General features: G+C 41.4%; 1 protein-coding gene across 1 annotated transcript in view; it reads right to left on the bottom strand.

Moving 5' to 3' along the window:
• Positions 1 to 23,001, bottom strand: part of ITPR2 (inositol 1,4,5-trisphosphate receptor type 2) — a 268,073-nt gene that overhangs the window by 228,931 nt on the left and 16,141 nt on the right. The window contains 1 exon segment of the mRNA XM_037387540.1: positions 6,804 to 6,874. Within this exon segment, the coding sequence (XP_037243437.1) occupies positions 6,804 to 6,874 (71 nt within the window).

Consider the following 23,001-nt stretch of genomic DNA (forward strand, 5'->3'; position numbering starts at 1 on the left):
GGGAAGGGATAGTGTGAAAACTGGCTTTCCCTACCCTAAGTAAAAATGAACTTTCATTACCTGAAGTAAAACAGGCAGCATTCTCAACTACAATCAGGCCCAGCTAAGCAGAGCTATCTGATGTTAGTGCTGCCAAAACCACTAGCATAAGACTGTGCCACTCACTCCTCCCACCACCTGCATCCCCCGAGCTAGCAGTTTGTGACAGTGCTGGCTCTCAAGCCACAAGCTAAGCTGCAATGGTTTTAGTTCCCCAAATTCGGCCACACATATATTGGCCATCATTATACCAAGTTTTATTTGCATTGCCTCTTCCCTTCATGGCAATTGATCTTCCTCTACTGTTCACAGCAGCAGAGGTTATTCATACAACAACACCGGTGGCAGAACTTTCCTTGGCACTGACCCGAAGTCCTCACTGATTTGCTCCCTAATCGCAGCCCTGAGTTGCTGCTCCTACAAGAAAGTGTTGCAAATCTTTGTCAAAGCAAACCCAGCCACCTTGTAAAGGTGTTTACTTGCATTTGAAAGGGGAACATTTACAATGAGAACTGCATCACACAACTTTAGAGTACACAACTCCCACGTAACTTTTACAATATCCTGGACACAGAGAAGGAAAAAAAGTCCAAAACAAACCACAATTACAAAACACCTGTGTACTGTTAAATTGTACTGTATGTTGTAGGAGATTTTACTTTGAGTATCAGGATATCAGCTCATAAGACATAAGTCTGTTATTATTTTCTGTAACTATAATTAACATGCCTTCTCAAAAGGCTTCATGAAACATTTCTCTGAAGTAACATCTTTTTTTATAGGACCAGTCTTCATTTCTCAGTTACTCCCCACACATCCTGCTACTTGAGTAAACACACCGCTTCCCATCCTCATGCAAAGTCTCAATGCACTGTGCCAGCACACTGCACAGAAATGCAAGATGTACACGGATGTGCAGTCACTACTGAGCAGGTCTGTCTTCCAAAGGTGGGTGAATTTTTCCTAATGGTAGTTCTCAAAGAAAAGGAAATGTAGAGCAGGTGCTAGGTAACCTCAGCCACCACGCAACTCTGTCTGTAGCCATGCTGCATAACACAGTTCTGACTTGCAGTCTAGTGCTTTAGAAGTTGAACTACCAAAACCTTTTAAAATCAGTATTATTTCAACTGTATTTTCCTCAATTTATAGACTAAAACAAATATGTATTCTTTGTTTCCAGACAAGCTTTTTTTTTAAGATTCCAGATACATTAAAAATAGGTCTTCTCATGGGCTGCGTGGGGTTTTTGCACTTACTTTTATTAAAGCAGCAATAAGATACTACACAAATTCAAGCTTTGTGGTCCTAAACATCAGGAGGGGGGAAGCAGAGCCTGCCTCAGGGAAGCTATGGTTTAAATAAACAGGAAAAAAAGAGAAACCGAGGCATAAATTTATAATGCAACTTTACAGCACACACAGTAGATAAAAAGCTCAGCCCTCCTGGAGGTCAGTCTAGCAACCTGCTCATGAGACAGACTGTCTCTTCTAACTTCTCTAGACATTCTCTGACAGTCATAGTTCCTAAATCATTACTATAGAGTTTTACATAAATGCTTCTCTTCCTGAGAACACTAATTAAGTAGGCACTATCAAAGGTAAACAAATAGCTTTAAAGCAAATAGCTTAAAAGTATCAGCCAGTTTCACTTACTAAACTGCCATGCATTCAACTTCTGCAGTTTCATCAGTCTTCTCATAGCCCCAAAATCTTCCAGGCAAAATTCCAATTACTTATGCACAAAGTGAGGATGGAGAAGATAAGAAATACTGCCACCCCAGCTCATATACATTTTTAAAGCAATGAAGATCACCCCAAGTTTTCTTTACAAAATGGAAACAAAGGGAAGCTCTCCCTGGTCACACTCCAGGTTTAAATTCCTACAATACACCTTGGCTCATTAGAGAGTAAGAAAATATGAAAATTATCAGTACTGAGACACATATGAACTGCTTATTGGGGGGGGGGGTGTGTGACATTTCTTAATCAGAACAATCAAAACATTAAAAGCAGCAACTCCCAGAGTGCAAGCAAAATCCACAGAGGATGGACTCAGCACCGAACTGACCATCTGCCTGAGCCTACAAATGTGCACAAAACGCCAGTCTTCAAAAGGCGATAGTGGGTGCGACAACCACCCACAGCACATCCTCTGAGCAAAAAGCAACTACACTCAGGAAGTGTGAAAAGGAAAATAACCCGTATTATGCCTTGTACATGTTTCTTGCAAATGGATAAAGATAGCTTAGAACAGTATTTGTCCAATGCTTTCTCTCCCCTCCCTGCTCTCCCCACCCCACACCCTCCCCCTTTATTTTTAAGTGTTAGAAATTCAACTCTTGCCCGTCATGGAAGACTTCTATGATTTGCAGAACTAGAGAAATTATCACATGGCTTTAATTAAACCAGCAGGCTGACAAATGAGTAAGTGGAAGCGTTAGAGCTATTAAATCACAGTGTATACAAATCCATGTGTTTCAAAAAAAAATACAGAAAGGTGAAAAAGAGCTGAATTGAGAATGGAAAGGGAGGAATGCAAGGGAGCAAGGAGGGGGGCAATGAAGAGTCCTAAGGAGGACAACAGAGAAAGCCATCAGGAGTCTGAGAAGAAAATGAAAGCAATTATGGAACTGAAAGAAACAAGATGAAAACACAAAGATAAACCAAAACGATGCAGGAGAAGGCAAGTAAAAAGCAAAGTGGCAGATGGCAGAGGAAAGGGTAGGAGGAGGAAAGGAGAGAATGCAGAGGAACGTAATGGAAGGGAGAGAAGAAAGAACAATGTCAGAAAAAGCTTAGAACAGACTAAAAATTCAGAGAAAGAAGGATACTTAGAACCTCAAACCACTTTCACTGCAGATCCTTCAACAAAAGGGATTATAAAATGTAGGGAAGTTTAAATCAGTTTAAGAACTGGTCATTTTATATCTCAAATAGAAAAGAGACTTGGGATCCTTTTTCAGAGTTGCTAAATTTGACCAACAGGTCTTATCTGTGCTATTTTACACCTTGGAAGCTGAAAGTGTTTCCCACTGGAGATAACAGTATCAAGCTGAGGTGAGTTTAAGGTCACAGTCTCAGAAAGCTTGCAGTGCTGTTGCTCATGATGTGACTTTTCTTCAGAGGTACAGGAATTCTGGCACATACTCTTCTTCCTAATCTCTGTGAACCTAGCCCTGCAGCAGCGTAAGCAGTTCCATCACGACACTAGAGCGCTTTAGCTGTCACTAGCTTCAGTTAGAATTAGGACAAGAAGCACCTGGCTTGATAGTCCCTTAAATTCAACTGCAAAATAGTAAACATCTTTTTCTTTTATTTTTTTCCTTCCCCAACAGACTTCAGGAAACACATGTGGGACCAAATTCTGCCCTCCTTTGCACTGATGCAAATCTGGGTATGCACACTGACGAACACAGAGCTACTCCAGGTTCATTCAAGTGTGACTGAAGGGGAAATGTGGACCACAGCTTCTTTGTATGGACACAAATGAAAAGCAACCACAGCTTTCCTTAGCTTAACAGTACTCCGTTTTGTAGGATGTTCTGAAACAACGAGAATAGCTACCACCCACTCAAAAACCCAGAAAGCAAACACGTAACAAAACCGAAACTGCTATTTTGAGACACCAGTATACATAGGCTTTCAGTTCAGGCCAACAGCTCAGCACCTAAATTTGATCTCTGAGTGAACTTCGTAGGAGGGATACAAGTCCTTAGAAAACACAATCCTTTCTCCCCCACCCCGTTAGGGATAGTTTATAAAATATTACCAAAAAAGAGCAAACATAGTCCTCTGATGTTAATTTTCAGAGTCAGTCCTTGGAATCCAAACATCTTGTTAGAAACATGCCTTTCTCATAGTTCTCTGACTCTTAGGTCATGCTCTAACCTCAAATCAAGGCCAGTTCAGCTATCAGTGATAAAAACATTGTAAACCATACAGACAGCAGTTCCTATTACTAAAGAGGCCCTACTCTTCCTGCTGTTAGATGCTATTTTTAGTTGTTTATGTCTAATCATTCAATTAATCATTCATGTCTAAGTCGTCTTCTTATGTCAAGAACCTACTTAAAGCAGGTTTTCTTTGTTTTATGAACATTGCTGTTTTAATTGAATATTATTTCCCACAAGACTCGGGGGGGGGGGGAAGGGTGGAATACGGGTTTTGCTTATGTTTCTTGGTTATAAGAACAACATTTAGCAACTCTTTTGCCTCAGTGCTCTTGAGCAGAGGTAAGACATTTAACAACACATGGAAGAGACGTGCTTTTGGTTGCTGTCTTAATACAGACACCTGTGTGGTACCAGGCACTAAATCCCAATTAGACAGCAAATTTCTGCTGTGTTCTCAGCAAAACCCCTGCTACTCCCACACTTCAAAATTTGACTTGTAAGATGAAGGAGAAAACAACGAAACAATGGCTTTGATCTTTGCTGTAGCCATCCTCCTGAACACCACTTGATTACACATATGTGAAGCAGCATGCAAATGCTACTAGATGTGGCCCCTAAGAATATATCCGTGATGTTGTAAGCATGGTAGGTTGCATCAATTAAGGTGACAAAACTCACTTTTTCACTAATTTAGCTTCTCCAACAGATGTTGCAGTTCACCCACATCTGCATGCTACCACAATGCTAGCAATAGCTACACAAGCCACTTCAAAATTAAGTCAGATATGGGTGCACCCTAAACCAGAAAGAGGTAACAAGTGACAGGAGGAGAGGCTGCTGGAGTCAAAGGGAGCTAAGAGGCAGCAGTGAGGAGGAGAAGGAAAGTAACTAGTAACAAGTTTTGGGGCAGGAAGGGAAAGGAAGAAGAGGTGATCCCCAAGAAGCGGAGGATCTGAGTTAAAGGTTAGATGCTGTGGTGAAGAGGGAAGAGAGGCAGTAAGAAATAAAGGGATGTGTTATGCAAGCAACAGAGGTTGTGATAGGGAACATAGCCAAAACTGTCTACAACTAATAGAAAACATTCCCCTGCAGAAGCTAGGATGTAATGCAGAAGCACAGTCCTTGCATTCCCCCAGCAGCAGAAGACAGCTGTATCTCTTGTCAGTGTCTCATCCCCTTCTGACATATGATCTATGTACACATGTACTACTACCACCACTGATGGCATGCCATTAGCGCTGAGAGTTCAATAACCTTGCACCCTGGATCAATGTGCCCAGACCTTCTTGATGCTGTTGAAATAACGTTTTTTTTTGTGTGTGAAAAAATTCGGCACAGAACACTATCAACTTTTTCCTTCTTTGCCTCTTCACGTTACGGAAGAACATCACAGAATTGTGTAAAAAGAACTCTACTGTACTGAAGTTATAAAACCAAGCCCTCAATAGACAATGAAAAAATTAAGGTTGTCTTTTTAACATTTGTTCAGCTCCTTGATTGTAGGCATTTGGATGTATTCTGCAATTACACTGTCACATGCAACTCTTTTCCAGTGACCTCTGTCTCACCTAGAAATCTGGGTATGTCCTACTCTGGGAAGAAGTGACAGAAATACTATCAAAAGAATCACCATCTGAAATTTTGTGCAACCTGGAAACTGAATTAAACATGTATTTGCAGGCAGCAAGAGGGTGAAATCACAGTTCGGTAGCCTGAAAGCCACACTGGAGAACTAGATGCTATCCCCATCTCTGCTATAAAGTGTTCCATGACACCACACAAGTGACTGAAATATATTACTATTAGTTTCTAAGCACACATCCTCACTTTCTCAGTTTCCAAGATCTGCCAATGTGCTGAATGCTCACAGCTGGAACTGGAAGTAACTGCTGATGTTTCCTGAATATATAATGGAAAAAAATCTCAAATACTCTGGGCAAGCAGAACTTCAGTCTCTCAATGTTTTAAATGTAACTTTTTTACCATAATAGCATATACATTACAGTATTAATAAACATTGGTAATAAAATAAGGTTAAGAATGTCAGTGCAACCTCTTGTGATAGACACAAGCACACATGAAATGCGTTTCCCTTGCTCTAAACCAGGCAAGCCACCATAACTGTCTATCTCTTAACAGGTGTGAATCCAAGCCCATTTAAGCCAAAAGAGGTCTGGACCAGGTTAGTAAGACTAGTTTGGCACAGCTAGAGCCAAAGGCTCAAATCAAGACTGAGAGCTTTTATTCCACCCCCACCCGCATATAAACAGACAGAACTTCTGATACCACAGGAGTATTTTTTAGCACTCAAGAAGTAGAAACCGCATGTTTTCAGTGCATTGTTATTTTTTTTAATAAGAAAAACAGCAGAATCATCCAAATCTACAAGGTCATGTCTAAGAAAGCTGAGAAAAGTCAGATGCGGTTTTAAGCTAAGCAAAACAAAAGGCTGACAAAATATTTGGGGGTAGTCTTTAAAATGCTGTCTTATCTCTAAAAAAAATAAACCAGCAACTCAAGTAGTTTTGAACCTCATGAGCTTGTTTCCCACTTACAGTAAGAACAGGGCTGGAGCAAGGAGCTGGTCACACAGCAGGGGATCAGCATTTAGTGTACGGAACAGAGCAACCAACTCTTGGACTACAAGAAAATTGGTCTCTTTCCCCACGTTTTCTACCTACCCCACATGCCTTTGCTGATTTGGTATTTAGTTCTCAAAATCTGTTATTCACATTCCAGTTTGAAACTTTGGCAATGTGTTCATAAACCATGAAGGCATCTGGGAAGTTAGGTGTCTGGTAATGCAAAGTGTCCAAGGAGTTAGAAAATGCCTCAACTGGTCATTAAAAAAACATTATTCCCAGTTACTGACCTCTGAACTTCTTTGGAGGATTAGCAAGGTCACCTGCCTCTGGCTGAACCACACACCGGTCATCCACTAACCTATAAAAACAAAAGTTATTACACTTACTAAAATATGCATTTAACATCACTGCATATAAATGCAGAGACATACCTGTCACGCCACAGATAAAGAAGCTTACACATTTCTCCAATTTAATTTGAAAAATACCTTAGAAACGCCATTATTCAGTTACTAAGCATAACCAAGAAAACTCCACATTTTCCTTCAAGAAAGAGGATTTCTTCTATTGCACTGAATTATAGACTGTTTCAGTTAAAGTCCCTTTGTTACACCGTGTACATTGATGTTACATGTAAAATTCTTGTTTTCTCTCATTAAAGCCCATTAAACCTGAATCAGAAATAGTTTGTTTTTCTGCAGCTGTCAGATTTTCTCAGCTGTTACCCTAGAGCATAATCATCAAAATCAACAGTCTCTGAGCGACTTAAATGAGCCCTGGAAAAAGACCTCGAAGAAAAATGTTGGGAAGGTACACTTGCATTTGCTACAAGAAAGGATATTTAAAGCATTATGGGTTAGCTTGGCCCTACACTTGCAAGCTGTCCCATGCCTGCAGATTGCTGCACCCCACCAGGGACTTCTAAGGGGATGCACAGCAAGCAGCCTTCACGTGGGTACACGAGTATATATATGTGGATCTGCTGACACTTATCAGGACATGCAGGGTGGTTTCTCCAGTGACTTGTTGTTTCATAACACTGTTTTGTCTAGAATTTGAATCTGGAATTCAGTAAAGCATCTTGGGTTTTATTCTTTAAACATTCCGCTATTCTTCACCATTTCCAATCTTTCCTCTGAGGAGGTATGTCGAATTAAGATTCAGCTCCGATCAAAACTCATAGGACCACATTTTCCTTTGCTAAAATGAATAAGCATTTCGTTTAATCCACACCAGAAGATCTAAATAGCGAATCAAACATATTTCTCACAGTATTTTAGAAGTTAAATAAGCAATCAAATTCAAAAATATAAATTGTTAATCTTATCACAGAACCTCCTAAACATAAATTCAGCTTCCTTTCAGGAAGCTATCCTGTAAATAGTCTGCCTGTTTCAAACAATTATTCAGGAAAATCATGTTTAAGGACACACCACTGTCCTGCCACTTCACAACACTCTTAGCAGCATCTTCTGTGGGAGGTTGCCAGAAAAAGCACAATTTGGGTTCAGCCAAATACACAGTACATGCATTCCGTTTTCACTGAAGTTGGTGAAGGCTTTGCATCTACCCACAAGCACAGCAAGACCCGTGCCCCAGCATGCCCATGAATTTTCTACCTCTAGCAAGCTGACTGCTGACAAGCTGCCCACTGTGGTTGCAGCTCCCAGAAACAGAAATGAAAACAATAAAGAATTTTGGAAGTCAGCAGCTCAGATCTTATAACATACTTGGATGCAAACGTGAAATGTCAGTGAGGAAGGAGTAACAGTTCCAGAAGCAGGCAGGGGCCCTGCCATGGGCTTATGGAGTTGTGTTTTTCACAGTCTAGGTTAGGCCAGGCTTAACAAGAACAAAGAGAGGTTTAACAGCAGGACTTAGGAAGAGTCAGCCCTGCAGGATGTCCTCTGCCTAAGATGTAATGGGCCTAAGCTTCCTATAAACAGCACCTAAACCCTGGAGTCCCAGAAGAAACAGGGCTGGAAAGGACGAGCTTAACAGATTGTTTTTCAAAGGACTTTAATGTCAAGAAGTACTCCCCCCTCAACAAAATCCCTCAAAGGCTTCCTGAATGAACCCATAAGGTTTGACCCTTAAGCACTGTCAGGACGGAGGACAGTACATTGGAAACTCGGCGTAATTCATAAGGAACATCTTGTGTTCCTTAGTGACAACTTGTGCACTCTCATGACAACTATAACTGTGGATGAACTGCAAAACTTTCTTCATGGAGCCACAGCACTGTACCAAAAGCCATATAGAAAACAAGGTGTTGGTGCCGAGAAAAGCAAAGAAGATCTTGCACACTCTGAGTCAGTTAGCTGCCGTGTTCAAACATGTTAGACTTCCAAGATTCAGAAAATAGACATTAAACAATATCAATCACTTTCATTTAAGCATTCTCTAAAGGCACAAAGATAAGGACCATAAATGAGTTCTACGATCATTAGGGACCCAAGACATCAGGCAAGACAAAGGAGAAAGGAATCCCTGCTACTCCCATCCTATAGACATGAAATGACAGCACAGAAGATTGACCTGTAGGCAGGACAGCAGCGTGGCAGACCAGAAACATCATCTCCTGAGCCCTTGCTCAGTGCCTCAGCTTTTGACACCTTCAGACAAAAATCTGAATAAAACATTACTCTGTCGATATAACAGTCTTCCAACAACTGAATCCCCAAAATTTCTATGTAATGACGTTCATCCTGTATTCCAGCAGTATATCCTTCAAAGAGTTCAGCAGTTACTTGTTACTGTAGAGGTGCTTGTTACGGTACTGTAGCGAGAGCTGAGCTGCACACGGATGCAAGACTTCAGCCTGTTCTGTAGGCTGGAACAGAAGAGGCTCTTCAAACACAGACAACTTCTTCTGATACACAATTCAAATTATTCAAATCCCACTTTTTATATGGAGCCAAAAGGCAGCTGTTGGTTTGTTACTGAAGCCTGCTAGGTGGCTGCATTAAACCCTCAGTAATTCACAACCTTTGTAACCTGCAAACAATCGGTTTGAGATGTGTGAAACCAAACAACGGGCTTGACTACAAAAGGTCCCGGGCACCTGCAGCTTCTGTCAGACCACAGTACAGTGTGTTTTAAGATCACTCGCTTGCTGGTTTGCATAGGAGGCCAAAGTGCACCAGGCAAGACTTTTCTGATAAAGGCAGAATTTACTATATTATACCATTAAATTTTCAAGCTGTTTAAAAACTGATCTAAATTATTATGCCAACATTCAAGCCACTGTACGATCCAAAAAGCTTTGGTAAACTTCAAAGGGTTTAATTCTTCAGGTGGACTGCAGACAATACTGCTTTGTGCCCTCCATTGTCATTCAGTACCTGGCAGGTACGACACGACTGCACTTCAGTTTTTCATATGTTGGTAGCATATAAATGACAAAGGAGTTCTCTGCACATGTATGATATGAATTTTATTTGTACAAGCTCCTCCCTGAACCCAATAACTATCTGGTTTATGCACAATGCCTCCAAGTAATTGTTGCACTGCCTCAGTAATTAAGTTGTAGTAGTTCACTGGTGCCTAAGAATAAATCACCAGAAAAGTCAAAATTATAATTACAGCCCTGGACTTTATGCATACCCCTTTGTATTCAGTAATTGCAGAATTAGGGTCTGAATGCAACAACGTTCATGGGGTTGCTTGTCAGTGAAGCCAGTGAAAGTTTTTCCACTTGCTGCAGGGGAAGCAAGGGCAGTTCCTCACCGTGCCTCCACATGTAGCCAGCCTCAAAGACCAGCATGTATTTAAGCCATTAAGATCTCACACTACAGTGCACAAAGCCACATTAAACAAGAATTGAATCTATCTAAAGCAATGCCTAGGAGTTAAGGTGTTCTTCTCAGCAGAGGCAGGGCAAAAAAGCAAAGGCAGCTTTCAACTCTTCTGTTAGCATTAGCCAGGATAGTGCACCATATCATGTGAAGTGGTCAAAGCACAAACTTGTACAGAGTCCTGCACCTATCTTCCTCTCCTTTGATTTTCCCCAATCATTTGGTGGGGTTAAATCTGTCCTTTCTCACCACATGCAAAGCCAAACATGGGTATCAGTATTCAAGTCAGTAACATCTTGCAGCAATTAATTCCATGTACAAAGTGGTACCTGTGTAAAAGTATTTACAAGCAGTTTCAAACATAGCGCCTCTCATTTTTGTTGTTTCAGCAACAAAAGGACAGGATCAACTTCTCCCAATCATTTGTATTCAGAAGTTGCCTAATATAAACAACTTCAAACTTCCCATACAGCTTCCAATATTGCTCTGCTCCCTGGGCACTGGGCAGAAGCGGGGAAACAATAACTTGCAGCAATTCCCACTAACTCTTTCTACAGGGTAGAAAAGCAGACTTCATAGGGACTTTCACTGAAAGAAAAAACAGAATGAGTCTGCGAAGCACCACTGGGGACTTGATGCGGATTTGGGGAAACAGGAGGAAGGATGCAGTGATGGGCGGAGCAAGACTAAGAGATAGCAGTGTTAAATGATAAGGCAGGTATGTTGGCAGAAAAGACTACTGGTACCTAGGTTTACAGGTATGAATCATATATGCTGGATGAGTATTCATGTCCTACAAATTCCTCTGATTACCTAACACAGGCTAAAAGTAAACACACCAAAGGTTTCTAGGAACTCGCAGATGTAGCGCAAGGGTCAAGGAATAGTTGTATAGCTATAATCCTAGAAAAACTGTTCACAACAATGAGTTATCTTAAATTTACTACTGAGATACAGTTGCATTCTGGAAGAACAAAAAACAATTTAAGAAAAAAACAGGAAAGGAATGATGAAGGGTTTCATGAATTTTAGGGCTCTTTCATAATATAAGATGCTTTTTAGATTGTCCAAGAAAGCAGACACATAATACTCATTTATACTAGCCTTTTGCCCTCAATTAAAAAAAAAAATCAACCTGAAATGTCTTTTGTCTCTTCCTACCAACAGAATTCAGCTTTTCATAGCAAATACTATTCAGCAAAACAATACCTAAACAGATCAGAAAAAACACACATGAAACAGACTCTCATATACAAAACTAGACATACATGTGTGTGAGTGACTTGTTAAAAAATGCAAGACCCAGCTACTGATGTCTAACTACCATCATGCGCAGGGGTGAGCAGAAGTCAGCTTGGTACTCTTTACACATATGTAGAGTATTTTACTCCTCAAAAAGCTGAATAAACTAAGCTAGAGACAATGTCTTTAAGATACTCAGTTGCTCAGCTTTTACCCTCTTAACGGCATCATCATTGCATAGATTTTCTGAGCAGCTTAAGGCCTGACAGCAGCAGAAGAGGGGACAATGTTGACAACAGACATCAGCAAGAAGAGCTGGACATTTTAATTGCCAGTGGAGCCAAGCAGTATCTTTGTTCAACATCAGCTCACAAATCAAGCTGAGGTTACATTCCAAAGACACATAACCTCAATACTCCTTTATGAGCAAAGAACCAGCCCTTTGAGCAAAGGACCAGCCCTTAAAGCCTCCCTCCCTTTGCTCCTCAGACATCCCTTCACACACACAACGTCCTTATCAGAAACACTCCTCCAGAGCACTTTCCACCCAACATGCTTCTTCCCTTCCTAATGACGGCTCTCACCTACAAAGCCTCTCCCACGCTCCACACATCCCAGCACACAGTAACCACTCGGGAAGAGAGGTACTAGTCATATCACTAAGAAGCCAACCAGTAACAAACAATAGGTTATTAAAATTTTGCTGCCCTGGAAATCAAGCATCAAATACCTAAGTGCCAAAACAATCAGGTCCACCCAGTTCTTCTCCAAGTCCACCCATTTTTCATTTCATTGAGCCTCTTATCAGGCATTTAGGTCAGCCCACTTCTTGCTTGCTTCAAGCAGTCTCCTGCCAAAAGTCTACAGTCATCATACCTCACCCTTCCCAAAATGTGAGTTCATACTCCTTTTAGACTACCAGGCCTGATTCAAATGATTTACAGCTTTATGACTTAGCTCCACTGTATGAAATTTGTCCTTTTTCCTGTCTCTTTCCTTTCCAAGGCCAAATTTTTCATCATCTTTTCACATCTGTGGTCTCTCTCCTACATTAACCCCAGCTTGCACAGAAAATAAAAAGACCCCTCCTTGCACTTACAGCAAGGGCTATTAAGTTTCTGTACCATTTAGGAAGGTTCCACATTAAAAATCCTTTTTGATAAATGGGAGGATTGCAATACATGATACATAAATAAGAACTGCACTACATGCCAATGAGGTGCAGGAGCACAGGAGACTAGAAAGTCTGACTCCTGCGTGCCTCAAACTTTAGCAACATTATTCTTTCCTTTCAGAACAATTTTTAATTGCTACAAACACAAAACAACGCAGGTTGAAAGAAGCGATTGAATTAATACCTCTACTCTGGGGAAAAAAATATTTCTATGCATCTAAAATATTCCAATCTTCTCACAGTGTCTTAAACAGCAGACAAATTTCACCATAAACCATCCTCAATTTCAAACATGAATGTGGGTGCATTTTATCTGAGCTACACAGATCAGGAACACTCAGCTATTCTCACCATGCTGAAAAATGCTTGTGTAGGTCACTTTGAATCATATCATCAAATGCCATGGAGACAGAGGGCAGAAAGCAAGATATCAAGCATATACTGGGAAACAAAACAACAGCATGGAAGTAGGCAGCTCCACATTTGCACTAACAATTGCATTAAGAATCAGCCCTCAAGTTTTTTTTCCTTATCTGATAGTACATCCATATATTCCTGTAACCATACCTGCAGGCTGGCATGTCGGAGGGGAAAAAAAAAAAAAAAAGAAGTTTTTCCTGTTCAATTAAGTAATTCAGCTATAAATCCTGAATGTCACTTTGTTATTCTTTTGTAGTGCATTATATTCAGTCATGATTTTAGCTTCAGAAACCTGTTCAGTAGAATTTGCTTATCCCTTTCTGTAGTTACATTTACATTTAAATCATGGTGCAAATTATAATAGAGTTGAAATGAATTAGTACAATATAATAAAGTGTTATTTGGAGATTACAGTGGAGGGGAGAAAACATGCTTCTTAGATTTTAGTCTCAGTTTTGCAGTTTTCCTGGCCTGCATAATAGGTAAGTCATTTATGCACAAATGAAATGGTACTGAGCTTAGCTTGGGCATACTAATTTTTGCCAAGTAAGTAACAGTCACAGTATTTCAAGATCCTCACATCAATACAACATACATTAAGTCACTTTCCAGTGGCGCCAAACACACCTATTTTCCGCCGTCAAAAGGGGGCTTGGGAGGTGGCAGTGGGAGGAGGTGTGCCAGCCCTCCCCACCCAGCTCATTCCCCAGTCACACAAAGTCCTGCTACGCTTCTCCGAAACGGTGGTGTTCTGCTCCCAGGCTTGTTTTGGCTTCAGCATGTCTCAGTACCTTTGAAAAACAAATTACATTCCCATAAAACCAAGGAAATGTCTGATTTTCTTCCTTTCTTTGGTGGCTGGCTTTTTTGGGGGGGTTTGGGTTCGGGGTTGGTTTTTTTTTTTTGAAAAGATGAAAAGTAAAACTCTACCATACAAGTATGTTGTGATAGCTTAAAGGCATTTGATAGAAGAAAATCTTGCACATGAAAACATACTCTTTTGGACGAAATTTGTATTAAGACATTCTTTTAAAGCTAACACATGGAAAGGATAAAATGAGTATTAGGAAAGCTTTCTGAAAACAGTAGTGGCTTGCAGAACACAGACCCGCTAACAATATGCATCACTTGGGAGATTGAATAATTTTTCCATTACTAACATTTTCTCTCTTGGGTGAAATCTTGGTGCTCTCTAAACTTAATGACAAGATTTCCACTGATGTCTCTGAGGCCAAGATTCCACCCCAATGACCCTACCTTCCCAAAAGTGCACGGGATGGGGTGAAGTGTTTAAGTAAGAAGCACGAGTCAGCACCAAATGCATGGCTATACTGGAGACTCTTCAAAAGAAGGGAGCCCACCACTGCCACCACCAGCAAGCTCACCACTGCCAAATCAAGTTCACCTGGAGATGCAGTGGCACGTGCCATTCTGGTAGACTCAGTTCAGCTCTGTAGAGCATAAGGTATCTAGCTCAAATCTATCATCTGAGATCCTTTTTCAGCCAGGACTGAGACAGGCACCTCCAGAGGGCAATAACAACCTACTCGAGGGCAAATGTGTGAAACAGGAGGATGAAACATCTTCTGGACACAGCCTTCCTCTCTCCTTTGTCTACTGGCTACATGTGTAACTTTGAGATGCCTATGCTTTGCCCAAACACATTAAGTGAGACCCCCAACCATCTCAGGATGGAGGTACTAACATCCTGCAAGGTTTTCCTCCTAATTCAACCGCAATGCCTGGCAATTTTTCTCTGGCTAAGACACAGATGAGAAACCCAGGTGGACCTGCTTAAGATATTCCTCCTGCCCCTATCCACCTTCCCTCTGTGCACTCATCAGCAAAACAAGACTGATAGTAACACTGCACTCTTGGAGGTGCACACTCACTGCCAGGTTTCAAACAACAAAGATTAAAATGTTATGTTAATGTATCTACAAAGAATACGCATCTCCAAGTCTGCAAAGTCTTCTGCTTAAAGACAGCCAGCATAACCCACAGTATATATTTGAGGATGAGGATTTTTATGCTGATGCAGTTTGTCTCAAAAGATTACAGCCACTGAGGTGCAGTGAAACAAAACCAGGAAAATCTCCCTTCAGTTTCAATTAAGCTCACTCAACAATTGCTCACAAAGACAGTTGTGAAGGGTCATTTTAGTTAATGGTACACAAGGTGAAGAAGGTAAAGAAAGCTGTATTAATTATTACAATTGTTAAAACTGGAAATTTATTCATTTCAAGCAAGACTTTGAAAAGTGGAACGTAGCAGAAGTGAACAAATGTATTCTAATACTGTAGTTCTTTGAGCATGTTATCATACATTAAAATCCACACACATCATCATCTGCTCATCAGCTGTTCAACAGTCTATTTGAAATATCATCCCACATACAGTATTCATCTGAGGCTTTATATTCATGTTCTTCAGGGCAGAGGCCACATACCACAAACATCCATGATTTATCCTTGAAAATCCTTCATTTATTTTAGGAGCATCTGAGGTGTTCATCATCAAAGATTTTAAGTACAATCTCACTTCTGCAGCTCTCCTACTTAATCCTTACTCCAACTAGCTACACATTGAATGCAAATAGGGTAATAATAGTCTAGGGTTTTGCCCTAATAAACACGATGCTTAGAAATAAAAACAGAAAATCAAAATGTAGTATGTAACTCTACTTGCCTACACCTTACAATTACCCATAATAGGCCTGCTCCTAAGCTCTCCCAATGTAAAAAAAGCATGGATGAAGTAGAATTACTAGGTACGCTGATGTAACATACGTTAGAAACACTGACACCGTGACCACTGTTAACTAAAAATGGGATTTTCAGGACTATGCAAGCCTGTATCTTTACATGAATTTTACGCATGTAGTTGACTATTCAGCCCCTATCAGACGAAGTAGCTTAAATTTCTATGGTACATAGTGACTTCAGAAATGAGGTCCTATTAACAGCATTACTGGTTTTGAGACCAGTGGACACGCAGAAGTCATTGAGGGGTTACCTATTCAGCCGGAGACAGCAAAGCCAGCAGCAGAATTCTACTTCTAGCTTTCACCAGAATTTGTGCTTTTTGCACAGCTTTGTCCTTTGTCTATAGCTACATTGGACATATTTGTGAATGTCCTCTTGAAAGGACTGTTTTGAAGAACTGCATGCTAATGAAAGGAATCAGAAAGGCTGAACTTTCCACTGTTAACGCCATTTAATGAAAACAAAGAGAAAGGTTTACCCAGTAAAATACTGTTGAGAAATGCCAATATCTGTCCTGTGATCAAAAAGTGACGTCAACATCAAAAATGGTAATGAAGACGTTCACACCTACACATTGAAACAGCAACACTTGTTGTATAAAGGAAGCATAAGCAAAAGGAGAGAATTAGGAAATTTACATTTGCCTGAAATAGCATAATGTAAAAATTCTGTTGTTTAAGTAGACAAACCAGCCTCATGACACTGTAAGGTCTCTAATGAACCTCAACAATTTCTGGGATAATAACATATATATAAACACATACATACACAAATTATCAGTCCTGCAAACACAACTTGGAATCTAGATCCTGGAAATCAAAGCAAGTTATTTTTCCATCTTGTAACATAAACAGTAGTAATTCAGCTGACCAGTTGATGTCACACTATGTAATATTGTGCATGGAAAATCTTTCTTAATCAAAATGCTGACGTTTTACACATTGTGTAGTGTTTATTTCACGCAGCAATGGCAAATCATACCTGACCTTTTGCTAAAGTTAAAAAAAGTCCCCTTTTTCAGATAATGTAGATATCAAAATACTCTACCACCTTTGTTACATGTCAGGATACCAAAGAAAGCACCCATCTCATTTCAGAGGCCTTCAAATGGTGACAAGTCCTGAGCTAGTGTGAACATACGGAATTCCACGGAAGTTAGTCAAGCAGCACTCTTCTACAGCAACAATGCATCTGACCCAGTGTTTTTTATATTCTTTCTTTAGTGTACCTTCCTTTAGTTGCCCCACAGCTGTCTTCCAGGCCTGCCAGCATTATTGTGTCACCACAACCATGCAACACAACCTGGGCCCCTACCAGGCACAGCGCCCTTCCACATGGCATGCCGTATGCTGGCACCAGGGACAAACCTTTACATTAACATTAACACTCCCCAACCACTTTCTTGCCGAGGCAGTGCTCTGGAAGTACAGTGCTGCCTGGTTTTGCTTTCAGATAAAAGGAGACAGCTCTCAGTTAACAGTGTAACCAACCATCAAGCTTGTACCCAACATGTAGTTCAGCTCCCAAAATCCTGTTGCTGGTTTCAGCATTTCAGCATTCTGCCTCCAGGGACAATGACGCTGTTTGCAGGAATTCACTGAACTGAGGTCTGCTCACCCTTTGATATGTGTCCAGCTCTCACGGACGGTAATGAGAATTATGCACAGTTAGGAAAGGATAAGAGAGGACTTCAACACGTGTCCCTGTTCTCTCAACAAAGGATTTTATTTTATTTATTTTCCTTTCGCAATGGTAAATGTTTATGAATTTTGCAGCTGGGCTAGGTATTTTTGCATATTCTCTTTGCTTTTCTGTTTCTTCTGCAGCAAGTTAAAAAACACTTTCCAAACAAAAACCAGCTGAAAAATTACAGTGGCTCTTATTTACTTGTTTTTAAACTGAGCAGAGCCAGTTTCCTACTGGGAGAGATCATTCTGGGAGCTGCTCCAGATTCTCTCAGAGCTTCTTCCCAGTCGCTGGGAGCAGCTCTCGGAGCTTTTTGCCACACCTACACCCAACCTGTACATGCTCGCTGAAGAGTTACACGTACCAGCACTAAGCAGCAACCTGAAGAGGAAATGCTTGGGAATGCTCCTTCCACAGGGAAAGGAGCTGGGAATCAGGAGAGTCAAGAAACAGTAGCCGTAAGCAAGATGGCAAAATAGTAGCTTCTGTGCAGGTCTACAGCCATGAAGGTAAAGGTAGAAAGAGAGCAAATGCACTGCTGTGCTACTTGAGTGTATCTTTCATAACCAGTATTTTAAAATGGGAAAATGCTGTAATAAGCAGTTCGAATCTCAAAACTGTTTCAGACCACCTTTCCCAAACTGACTACCAAGCAGGCTGACATCCCCTTTGGTTTTAATGGAGTGAGGCTATACTCACAACAGCAAGAGCGGCTATACTCACAACTCACAATGCCGAAGAATGCTCCCAGTATCTGAAGCCAAGCAGAACAGAAAAACCCACATCTACCTCAGCAGACCTCAGTGTTCAAGCCAGGGTGGCTGCATACACCCCGAGGAGCTTCCAGGAACCCTCCAGCTCCATCCCTGCACAAGGTCCAGGGACGGCCTTAGTGCCAAAATCACACCAGCAAACACTCTTAGCAGTTTGCTGGTACAGACTATTGCATCTCACCATGCCAGAACACAAGAGTACGTGTTTGTTTCTTAATACAGATGTAGCAGAAAATTCTTTTAATTCTCTTGACCTAGTGCTTCCACCGGCACTCTCAGTACTTATGCTGTGCTGGGGCAGAATGGGATTTGTATCACCACATAAATATCAGAGTAAAGACCGGTGAACACCAAAAAGCAATGACAGGCTGTGCTGTCAGTTGTCCAAATGTTATATCACCTACTAAGGTGTGTCTTAACAACAAATTCTGTTACAAAGAAAAAAGTTTGGCCTTTTATGTTAAGGCCCTCCAGTTCTGCAGCATTCTTTTCAGCTGAAGGAAACGCTTCCAGGTCTCCTTCTACGCTTTATCCTGACACCATAACAGATGGAAAACACCTGCAAATAATCACTTTTTATTTAGAGAACTGTAGTCCTTTATCACTTACATACACTTACTGGGAATTAACTGGCAGGGAAACAAATCACTTCTAGAAAAGCCTGCACTTCAGCGATACAGTGAGTGGAAGAATGGCATCCACTTCCACTTCATTTTTCCTTTCAAGTGCATTACTGCTGCACACACACTTATTAACACTCACATTAAAATCCCATAAAATCCATGGGGTTTAAAGATGCAAACTACATTTTACCTGGAAAAAAGAAGCATGGTTCTTCCTCCTGGATCAGTGAGTGGAAAGCACTGTTATTCTCAAACACAATCGAGGCACATACAATGCACCTTCTCCCTCCTGTGCTAAACTATGTATCTCATACAGCAAAGGCAAACCAGCTTGAGGGTTACAACTAACTTGTGCTGCAAAAGTTTTTCAAGTCAAAGCAACCAACTCTAGAACTGTGATGCTATCACACATTTTGTGGCAAATTTGTGATTTTTGGTATATTTTCTCTTGGTCTACTTCCTGATGCTGTATGAATATATATTAAAAAACCCTCTACTTTCATTGAAAAGGAAAAGAGCATGTGTTCCTTGCTGTCACCGCTGCCCAGAGTAACGTGAAAAATGGCCTCCAGCTCTGAAAGCTCAAAACCCAGAAGACCAAGAGAGTAAATCCCTGCATGATCACTTTTTTTAAAAACTCGCAATTTTTCAAACCCCTCTCTTTTGTTTGTGAGGGATCTGACTCATAATTTTCAGAGACAAACAGGAAGCACTGCAGACATCTCCAAGTGTTTCCTCTCCACCCTCCCACCTTGGCTTTTACTTAACTTCTGGACACTTTATTATTCCTATTGCTATACGTTAGCAACAAAACAGCACTGCTCTACACTGGCTCCAGCGTTCTAAGATACATGAGACCGTCTTTTGCCCAAATCAAAGGGAAAGGCGCCTTTCCTCCCCTCGACAGGACAAAGCAAGGCTCTCACACAGCCCCCCTCTGCACCAGCTGAGAAAGGGAAGCCCTTCCACCATGCTTCGCTCCACCGCAGCCACCGCAGCCTGCAGCATGGCATCGGCAGCCCCTTCCCGGCTGCCAGCCAGGGCAGAAGCCGGCTGTCGGGAGGCCAGGCGCTGGACATGACCCCCCAGCACCTCCTCACCGGGGGGTCCCGCCGAGTGGGACTCGGAGCAGAGAAACAGGATGAAGAAGTGTTGAAGGTAATGTGCCAGGAAACCTTTTTTACCTCACTCAGTTTATTCACTGCTTCCTTTCATTGTATATATGGGGGAAAAAAATCATTTCCCCTTCTCCGTTCACCACCAGTCCCGTCACGCTGCTGGGCCTGCAGCCGCTTCGCGCGGGCTGGCAGGAGGCACTGCGGAGGGAGGGTCCGGCAGCCCCGGCTGCAACGGAGGAGCCCACCGGGGTTTTTAGCTTGCCCTGCTACAGCAAGCAGTTTTCAATGACTGTAGGTGCCTGACCCTCGAGAGGCCTCAGCCAGCAGGCGGGCGGGGAAGCTGCAAAATCTGACCGGTGAGAAAGGCCAGCGATGGGACGGCGCCCTGACAGAGCTCCCTGACAGGCCTCAGGGGGACGAGGCACAGCAGGGCAGGGGTCCTGCCTGCTGCAGCGTGGGAGGAAAAGCAGTATGAGCAGGGACAGGAGAAAGGAAAGGACCTGTTCTGAAGAAGACCATGCAGCTACCGCAAGGAACTGGAGCAAGGTGAGAACGTGCTGGGGGGTGGAGCACACAGACATCGTCACTTACTCCTGCATGAACAGCTCTCGACCAGTGTGGTGGGGACCATGGAGGCATGCAATAGGAAGCCACCTGTTTCCCTTTTCAAAGATGTCAGCTCTCTGAGACTACTTTACTTTCTTAATGGGAAAAAATAAATAAATAAATAAATAAATAAATACATAAATAAATAAATAAATAAATAAATAAGGGGAGATGCATTTTAGTTAGCAGCTTTTCCCAGGAAGAATATGTTCCACCTTTCAGGGTACTTCATGTATTCCATCTCTGTGTGTCAGTGTACGGACTTAAATGCAATTACAGGCAAGCCTGAGATCCTGAGGTTTATATCCATGCCACCCCGGTTACCACACTGATTTTGACGGAAGAAGCAAGTCTGCCCTGCTACTGGACAGTGCCTTTGCAAGAGGAACCTGGACACAAGAAAAGCATACCAAAGTTCACATCTAGTTTAAAGTTAAACAAACTCATTGGTGTACACAACCCCCATTTAAAAAGCCCTGCTAAAGTCAATCTAATATTGTGCAATAATATTCAACACAGCAAAACTATTCTACCCTTTTCCTTAGCGCTCCACAACCCTTTTGGACACATTATCACGAGAAGTTAACCCACTGCCTGGCACATTAAGATTAAAAACCTGCTCACTGCCTTAGCTACAACTCCCTATTCATTTGTGCACAGTAAACACTACTACTTGGCTATAAGCTGATCTGAAAAGATAGTACAGCACCCCACCCAAAAATCAGCTCCATTTTTATCACCTTTCCAGATTTTATTACATAATCAAAAAGCCAATTGACTATCTCTGTGGTGCAGCTTTGTGTTCTTTCTCCAAGTCAAACAGCCCCACATTGTCTGGGATAATCTCATTCACTCATAAACAAGTAGTCTGCTGTATTTTGATTAACACTTCCGTTTAAGAGGACATCGAGATGCTTCAGCCTGAGTGGCAGAAGGTCTGGCATCCTGCTAAAAGAGACATGTTCTTCTCAAGCTTTTTCTCTGATTGGAAATCAGAGCTGCCAGCCTTACTCCAAGTTCTTCTCTAAAGCAGAACTCTCTATTATTTTCTCATTTGACACATGGAAATAGAACAGCATGTGTTTAGGTGATGTCTGACACTGTTTTTGAGTTACAAGACTCATGGATCACAACATTCAATAAAAGGACCAAGTTGACCCAAATGCAGGAAGGGACAAAAGCAAACATTGCACTAGTTCATTCATTTCATGTTACAACCTTTCAGACTCTGACTGTCTCTAAGCAACAGTCAACTCCGTTAGCACAAATAATCTACTAAATTGTTTAAGTAGATGAACTCATATTGCTTAGAGAGGGCTAAGAAGCACTCATATAAACTGTTTGGATGGTGAACAGAGATATGCAGCCACTGATAAAAAACAGCTTGCAGAGTAAACACATATCCACAGCCCCAGTGGTTTGAAAAACTATTCACGAAGTCAAAAGGCACAATAATCTCCGATACAGCAGTTCACTCGTAATTTCTTCCATCAGTATAGTGCCCTAAATAAGACATCAGAAGCTACTTGCTCTCCAGTGATCAATTAAGATATAAGCTGATATTGGTTTAACCTAAATGGTTAATTGTTCTCAGAAAAATGGAAAGCAGAGACAAGGATTTATTCCGCTGCATGTATGTGCTGCTTGCTACTCTGGCAACTTAAAAGGAGTACAAGTCGTTCCTGCACCTCACAATGTGCAGTTTATCTGGTTGGTCTGCAGCTTTGTGTTAGCAATTATGTAGACTGGAAGTGAGTTTGAGCCTTTGTTGTTTCTTTTTTCTAATCTTCAATCTGAAGAGGCTTTAGAACATTTTTTTTATTTTGACCTTTCAAGTTTAATTTTTTTCTAGGAAACAAGCACCGAAAATAACTATTTGTTTGTATATAAAGCTCTGTGTTTATACAAAAGAAAAGCTTGTATCTAACTTGTCATCCTGAAATTAGAAAAAAGTATCACAGCACTTATACTCACCAAAATTGTACGTAAGCTCCTGCCAACTAACTTTGTACAGATCTTGTCATAGCTATGGAGCACATTTTCGACTGGCATTTGGATCAGATTCTCTGCTGACTTACTCTGGCAATGCAGTGCCCAGAAACACTTGACTAGCAAGTGCTCAATTCACCATCTGCAAGGGATTGCACAAATATCCCACTTCCCCCTCCTCTCAACACACAGTAGCAGAGGTGGCAGAAGTGAAATAAGACTTCCTAGCTCCCTCAGCAATCCCCTCTGGCCAAGACCCCTGTGAAAGCAGTTACTTTTGTATTAGGGCTAA

The sequence above is a fragment of the Falco rusticolus genome, chromosome 5, assembly GCF_015220075.1.
Source record: "Falco rusticolus isolate bFalRus1 chromosome 5, bFalRus1.pri, whole genome shotgun sequence".
Classification (NCBI taxonomy): Eukaryota; Metazoa; Chordata; class Aves; order Falconiformes; family Falconidae; genus Falco; species Falco rusticolus.